Genomic DNA, 8383 nt, shown 5'->3' on the forward strand with positions numbered 1-8383 from the left:
GTAAGTGGACAGTGCAATACAGACGTGTGAGAAGGTGTTCAGAGCGACACGTCATGAGTTGATCCGGTTGAAAACATTTGACCTGAAAACAAATGCCGATGTAATCGATGTTTCCAGACGCCCTTCGTTCTACAGAGGCAAAGTGTGAAATCCGATCACACGTGTTCACTAGAGACCGGTGTTAAAAGGTTATATATTAGTGATTGGATGGTTTGAGCCGGATGTGAACACCAGCGTCTGAACAGAGCCTTAGATACACATTAACGCTGATATTCCGCTAAGCATCAGATCGTTTTTCCTCCTTCACACAAATCGAATTGTTCTGCATCAGGAAACACGTTTTACATTTTCAGGGAGAATATCGTTCGAAAACTCCTCCAGTTACACAAAGTGGAAAATGTTTCCGGAAATCCGTCTAAAAACGGACCGTGGGAACCAGATCAGTAAAACACCTGCACTAGCAAATCTACACACACACACGCACACACACACACACACACACACACACACACACACACACACACACACACACAACCCAGCTTTTAAACCCCTTTTGTATGCCTCCATTAGTGACATGACTAAGCCTTCCATAAAACCCAGTCACTTCCTAAAAGCGGACGCAGGAACCACAGAAATGTTTTCAATCTCACTCGGGTTTTGAAACTTGTGGACACCAACCATGTTTAAAAACAATAATCAGAAAAGTGAAAAAATCTGAACGGAAAAAAAAAAGAATTTTAATTTTAATATTAATAAAATATGAAATACACACAAATGTACTGATAAAGTAGAAACCTCCTGGGAGATCACACACAGAGCTGATAAGATCTAGAAAATTCTGGTTCCTGATCACTGATCTAGAACATAAAACAGACCTGGAGATCTCGGGTCTAATATTTTACACACACATATACATATATACACACACACATGACCACTATTAACCACCTGGTAGAGGTAGACTCTCATATCCAACACTTGTACTGTAGATACACAATTTTATCATGTTTTATTGTAAGAATGAGCTTATAAATAAACAATTGTATAAATTTGCCAGTTTAGATTAATATTTTGTGAGGCTTGAAAAGTATTGTTGATATTGTTGGTATACATTTTACATTTAGCAATAATTATTATTTTTTTGCCAAAGTAACATTGCGTATTGTGTTTTTTCTTTTTCAAGAAGTGAGAAGACAAACAGAAATTCTTAAAAAAAAATGGCTTTTCTGCAAGTGTGTGAAACAATAAAAGTTTTCTTTGTTGCATTGTTTTACAAAATAATAATTTTATTTTACAGTTTCTAGTCTAGAAATCAAATATGGGTCAAATCAATAATATAATTTTGGTCAAATTTGGGATGAAATTTATTCATAAATAAATGTTTGTGATTTTCTTTGTATTTTAAGCCGAAACACATTGTAAATGTTTTCCTTGATTTCGTAATAAAAAAATGTTGTGTGATGTAAAGACTCATAAATCACTCTGATTAAAAAACAAAACAAATATAAAACACCTACCTGTACTTAAGTTTTGGGGGAGGGGGGGTTCTCAGTTATACACTGTGTACTTGAGGGGGTAAGGGCCTTGCTCAAGGGCCCAGCAATGGCAGTTTGTTGATGGGATTCAAACTCATGACCCACAATCTTAACCGCTGAGCTCCTACTTCTCTTCGAGTCCAAGGGGAAAGACAGACTTACCTTTGTAATGAGCGTGCGGTACTCCTCCACCTGATGGTCGTTGTTGTGGCAACCAGCCAGAAGTTGCCACACCTCCCCCCTGAGGGCTTCAGGGACGCCACTGCGGACAAGCGCCGGGAGCGTTTTGGGGCGTACAGCCAGGTTCAGGTGCCTGAGAGAGAGAGAGAAGGAGGGAGGGTCAGGTCAAGTCAAGCAAGAAAAGGTAAACTTTCTGTCAGGTGACCATTAAGCAGCCTATCAACTTATTCCTACATCTTATCAACAGTTTTCTACATGAAGCCACGGTTCGGGTTGATTCTCAAATCCGATTGGTCGGTCAATAATTTTACGTTCACACTAATACGGCATTGTTTCCATGTTATGGTTCCCGGTGAACGCCCTGCTAAAACGGATTAAAAAACATGATATGATGACATTTTCTTAAATTTGTTTATTAAAATATCATTTAGGGAAGGAGTTTCCAGTGTCAGCGACTCGTAAATGACAGGTGTGAAGCTTTGAATTTACCCAGACATCTTCTTACAGAAGACCCATGAGACCATGTGTTTATAGCTGCTATAATGTGAGCAATAATAAACAACATACATTGGACAAAAATAATCACAATGCATCATTGTTAAGAAGTAAAATAGTGATGATGTAACAGAATGAAACACCAGCGAGGCATGATGTTAGAGGAAAGTAATCAGCATCCAGTGGGGGTAACAACATTTACAGTACATTTAGGGTGTTTGACTGATACCATCATGCAGAGTGACAGTGGTAGACAGTGGTAGACAGTGGTAGACAGGAGTAGACAGTGGTAGACAGTGGTAGACAGTGGTAGACAGTGGTAGACAGTGGTAGACAGGAGTAGACAGGAGTAGACAGTGGTAGACAGTGGTAGACAGCAGTAGACATTGGTAAACAGAAGTAGACAGCGGTAGACAATAGTAGACAGTGGTAGACAATAGTAGACAGTGGTAGACAGGAGTAGACAGTGGTAGACAGGAGTAGACAATAGTAGACAGCAGTAGACAGTGAGACAGCGGTAGACAGCGGTAGAAAGACGTAGACAGCGGTAGACAGTAGTAGACAGTGGTAGACAGCGGGAGACAGCGGTAGAAAGAGGTAGACAGCGGTAGAAAGACGTAGACAGTGGTAGACAGTATCCAGAGACCGGCAGTTGGAGCTGGGATTTGAACTCATGATCTTGTGAGTTACTGAGCCTCCACCTCCAACTCTGCTACATCACACCAACTAAACACTGCTAATTATATCTGAAGAATAAAACTTAAGAAAAACGAATGTAGGGACAATGTGGAGGAAGTGATGATCACATCAAACACTCCGTTGCAGGATTTTTGTTTGGGTTTGTTTGATTTTGTAACCCGCTGCATTTGTATTTTTGTGATTCAGCACTAATGAATTATCTGAACATTTTGCTCATTTGAATATTGCCACGCCTACAAAAGTCCATAAAAGGTCATGCTCCTAGAAAACATGAAAAAGAAATGACAAGTAAACTGCAATAATATAAATTTCTCAGAGGCACAAGTGCGGCGTATTTGGATTATTATTGTCTGTGCCGATTAAAATATCACTTAGCAGCGCACCAGCACTTAAACCAAAAACATTTTTTAATGCAAAATAGATACTTTTATTCCAAAAGCTATTACGGAAGATAAATTAACTCATTCAATTTAATAAATGAGGTCTGTTTTTTTATTCCATTGCACATTTTTTCTTTCTTTTTCTTGTTAATTATAAAAAAGAAAAAATTATATCAAAATGGTGTTAGTTTTTTAAAGAGTAAAAATATTAGATATGTAAAATAATAATAATAATAATAATTAATTAATTAAATCTAACCAATTTCATGTACCTTAATTTTTTTACATTTTGTATTGTAAAGAGAAAAAGCATGAGTATTTGCAAAAAAATTATGTGTGTGTTAGAGGTGTCTAATTTTTATTACAGCTACTATTTGATAAAAAGATTGGAGACACGGAGAGAGTGCGCGCACGCACACACACACACACACACACACACACACACACACACACACTTTAATTAATTTTCAGCGCTGTTTTTAATTGAATTAATCTGGAGGATACGATTAGGAACAAAAAGAATAATGGTGTCGGGAAATAATCTTCATAATAAGACTCTTATCAGACTCTGACCATCCCTTCTTCCATTCTCTCTCCCTCCTTCCATTCTCTCTCCCTCCTTCCATTCTCTCTCCCTCCTTCCATTCTCTCTCCCTCCTTCATTCTCTCTCCCTCCTTCCATTCTCTCTCCCTCCTTCCATTCTCTCTCCCTCCTTCCATTCTCTCTCCATTCTTCCATTCTCTTTCCCTCCTTCCATTCTCTTTCCCTCCTTCCTCTTCCTTATTTCCCTCCTGTGAACGAGTCCTCAAATTAGAATAGCCTGTGTGTGTGTGTGTGTGTGTGTGTGTGTGTGTGTGTGTGTGTGTGTGTAAAAAGAGAATGATGTCAGTGGTAAAGAAGTTTGTGACGTAAGTACATGGTTCTGAGTGTGTAAATGTTGGAGATTCGTGAAGAACTGAGGAATGCCCACGGCGTTACACCTCTTTGTGTGTGTGTGTGTGTGTGTGTGTGTGTGTGTGTGGGTGTCTGGCAATGTTGCTCAAGGACAATGCAGCAGTGGTCCACACACACACACACACACACACACACACACACACACACACACACACACACACATACACACATACACACATACACACATACACACACACACACACACACACACACACACACCACAAAATCAACTCAGCAAACATTATTTATATTTTTGTGACACTAATTCACATTCAGCAAGCAGAAGAGTGCAAAAGTTTGTGCACCCTGTTTTTCCCCTCTGTCCTGCCTTCTACCTTCATTTAATTTTCAGCATAAAAATGATATAATAAATATATAATACATGTATTCAGTATCTCACTAAAGTGAGTGCACCCCTGACATTTCACCAACTATTTTAGAATGTTCTAAAGGGACTGTACTGAATACTGTAGAAATGAAACGTGGATATAATTAGAGTATCAGTGTGCAGCTGTATATCAGTACTGATTTACTGTCCTCTGAAAATAACAACATACAGACATTATCGTCTAAATAAAACGTGAGTACACCCTCAGTGAACATGTCACAACTGTGTCCAGAGTGTGAATATCTTCAAATCAAAATGGACTTTGGTTGGAAAATATCATCATCATCATCATCATCATCATCATCATCATCAATCAATAACCGCTTTTTTATCAGTCTCTTTATCGTCCCTACACTGAACATTCACCCTGAATGAGCTAAAAATAAATAAATAAATAAATAAATAAAGAGTAGAAGAACAGGAGGGAGAGAAGGAGGAGAAGAAGAGGAAAAATGAGAAAGGAGAAGAAAGAAAGAAGAGAAACAGGAGGAAGAGGAACAAAAAATACAACAACAAAAAGATGAGGGTAAATGATAAAAAGAAGAAATGAAAGTAAAATAAAAAGAAAAAGGAAAAGCAGGGGAAAAGCTGAAAAGGAGAGAGATTAGAGGAAAAGAAGAAGAACAAGAAAAGCAAGGCATTTTTTGTAAGTATTTAACAGAAACAGAATCAGTGAAAACAAAGAAAGAAAGAAAAAAGGTAGAAAAGAAAGAAGAAGAAAAAGATGGATACAGAAAAGAAGCAAAAATAAAAATAAAGAAACTTAACACAAAGAAACAGATAAAGAATGAGAAGATTTATGGCTGATTTGTGTTAAGTGTCGAATCTCAGCCTCACGTAAACACACACCATTTGGACAGCAGGTCTCCCCACGTCTCCAAAATCTTCTCAGCGCACTCTTTAGACACGTCTCCAGAACCACTCAGCAACGGCTCGTCGTTATCTGAGAAACGAAAAGAGAAAAAGTTATTAATATTTTAGACGATTTATGCAGCAAAGTGAACAAAAATATAACAAAAAAAGTCAATAAAAAAAACTAAGAAAAAAGAACCTTCAGGGGTCAAAATAATTCTCAGAAGCTCAAATCAAAATGCGTAGAACAGAAGGAAGAGAAACGAGGAGAAGAAAGAGAACGTGAAAAATAAAAAGGAGACGAAGAATTATCAGAAGAGCAAGAAGAAGAAGAATGAGGAGAAGAAGATGAACAAGAAGTGTGAGAATGACAAGAACAAGAAGTGTAAGAAGGAGAAGAACCGCAAAAACGAGGAGAAGAACGAGAAGCAGCAAGAATGAGGAGAGTGTGGATTAGAAGAATGATGAGAAGAAGCATGAGAACGTGGAGAGGAACTAGAAGAAGTCTGATCATGTGACCTGGATCTTATATTTTAGACTAGATTTAAAGAAGCGTTGGTTCACCTTCCTCCTCGTCATCCTCAGGAGGTGATGGCACCATGGAGCCGTGTGAAGCGGAGGACAGGATGCCGGGGCTCGCCGTCGTTTTCTTCCTCTCTCGCTCCGTCTCGCTCTCCAAACTCGCCACCTCGTACAGCGTGTCCGTGTTACTCTTCCTCTCCAGCTGCAACACACACACACACACACACATCTATTAATATAAAGAAGCACATTATTAACAAGGTGATCTCTGAAACATCTTCTGAGTGGCCCAACACGACCACCAGCATGGAAAGATAAACGTCCCATGCTGTCTGTGTTCATATTTAGGTTTCTTCACCTGTCGCAGTTTTAAGTAGAAGGTCTCGGTGAAACTGCGTTTGCTAAAAGGCCAGAAGAGCCTGTCGGTAGGTGGACACACCCTCACACGCGTCTCCAACAGGAAGCGCACCGGCTCCTCCACCTCCGTGATCACGAGATCCACCGCCGTCGTCATGTACATGAACTTATCTACACACACACGAACACACAAAAGTGAGCGAGTTGGCGCTGGAACATGTGACTGTTATAGAGTCATAAAATCAAAGAGCCAATCAGATTCCTTTATGCAAATGCAGGCTGGAGAACTTTGTTTTAATTTGCATATTGACAGAATTTGATATTCACAGATTTTTGAGCTTAAACTGTTTATTTCAGCATTCCAACTGTGTGTGTGTGTGTGTGTGTGTGTGTGTGTGTGTGTGCGTGCACGCACATACCTTTAGGTGTCTCTTCATTGACAGCCTGAAACTGAGGAGTGTTGGGATTCCAGCTCCCTGTAATGATGTAAGATTTCCCATCTGAACTCTTCCCCATCGACTCCTGCCGAGAAAAATAAGAAGCGAATGATGAGAATGGAGGGAAAGGAGAGAGGATTCCTGCACAGAGGAATAAAGAAAACGAGTGAAATAGACAAAAAAAAAAAAAAGAGAAACAATGACGGAGAAAGAGGTGAAAGAGAAAGAAAGTAAAAGAGGTGAGAGAGAATTCACCGTGTGTGTGTGTGTGTGTGTGTGTGTGTGTGTGTATTTAAACAATTAATGTATTTTGTTTAGGTTTTTTTATTGTACCAATAAAGAACTTCAAACTGAAACCAGGTGACACACACACACACACACACACACACACACACACACACACACACACACACACACACACACACACACACAGGAAAAGTAGAAAAGATAAGAAAAGAGAGAAACAGACAAAAAGCAAGATGGAGAGAAATAAATGTCCTACCAGATCTAACAAGTGCATGTCACTGTTCCTCACATTCTTCCCTGGGCTTAAGAGGAGACCAAACATCTACACACACACACACACACACACACACACACACACACACACACACACACACACAAAGTGGTTTCTCAGTTACATTTTTTACATCATAAAAAATAATAATTGTAAACTTTAACCTACACAATCCGGCCAAATGAATTTGGACACCTGCCTTTTCCAGTCCTATACAGTTACATGAAATTTTCCCTTCACCTGAACCAGGAGGTCCAAACCTGTTCCAGCAACACAATGCCCCTGATGTGGAAGATCTCCTGCTGTAAAGCTCCAAACCTACTGAGATGAATGAGAATGCTGACTGCACCCCAGGAGCCTCCTCACCTTCTCACCTACATCAGTACCTGCCTTCACCAACACCCTCGTGTCTGAATGAATCTCCACAAAATCTAGTTGAACATCTTCACAGAAGAGCGGAGCTAAATATAACAGAAAATTAGGATGTGGGACGGGAGGTGTCCACAAACTTTTGGCCGTAAATTGTAAACAACTTTGTAAATAAATCGAAACTAATATGCAAATTGTGAGTTCAGTGGTTTGTCTAATAATAACAGCAGTGACACTACTGCTAATATTCACTCTGTCTAATGATTTCAGTTCTGAAAAAGTCACTCGTTAAAGCTGCGTGTTGCTGATGGACACGAGAACATTTGCAGAAGACGAACCTCTCGATGGCCAGCTCTTTGTTAGACGTCTGTTGGACGTAGATGACGATCTTCTTGTCCATTCCGGGACGAAGCTTGAAGCTCTGTCTGTCCTTGTCCTTTGACACGGCGCTGTAAAGAGGCACCATATAAAAACATGTTTGTGTTAATGAAATATAGTCCAAAATTTCTATTTGAACAAACTCATGTTTACTTTATTTTATCACAATAAAACTGTAACACCTCCTGAATATCACGTGGAACATGGTGCACGTTATATATTTGAATTAAAAGTATACGATTTTCTGTTTTTTTTTACAATTATAAATCATATTCCATTAAAAATTTATTTTCACAGTCTATTAGCGGTTGCTATAGAA

General features: G+C 39.2%; 1 protein-coding gene across 4 annotated transcripts in view; it reads right to left on the reverse strand.

Moving 5' to 3' along the window:
• The window catches only part of LOC124393152 (rab GTPase-activating protein 1), a 71707-nt gene that overhangs the window by 44641 nt on the left and 18683 nt on the right, over nucleotides 1–8383 (reverse strand). For 3 of the 4 annotated variants that reach the window (XM_046860618.1, XM_046860617.1, XM_046860619.1), the window contains exons 2-8: nucleotides 8025–8135; nucleotides 7303–7368; nucleotides 6783–6885; nucleotides 6365–6534; nucleotides 6049–6208; nucleotides 5482–5575; nucleotides 1698–1848 (exon numbers count right to left, since the gene is read on the reverse strand). In XM_046860618.1, the coding sequence (XP_046716574.1) occupies nucleotides 1698–1848; nucleotides 5482–5575; nucleotides 6049–6208; nucleotides 6365–6534; nucleotides 6783–6885; nucleotides 7303–7368 (744 nt within the window). In that variant the 5' untranslated portion in view covers nucleotides 8025–8135. Of the gene's footprint in view, nucleotides 1–1697; nucleotides 1849–5481; nucleotides 5576–6048; nucleotides 6209–6364; nucleotides 6535–6782; nucleotides 6886–7302; nucleotides 7369–8020; nucleotides 8136–8383 lie in introns of all 4 variants that reach the window. The other variant, XM_046860620.1, reaches the window with a different exon arrangement.

The sequence above is a fragment of the Silurus meridionalis genome, chromosome 11 (assembly GCF_014805685.1).
Source record: "Silurus meridionalis isolate SWU-2019-XX chromosome 11, ASM1480568v1, whole genome shotgun sequence".
Lineage (NCBI taxonomy): Eukaryota > Metazoa > Chordata > Actinopteri > Siluriformes > Siluridae > Silurus > Silurus meridionalis.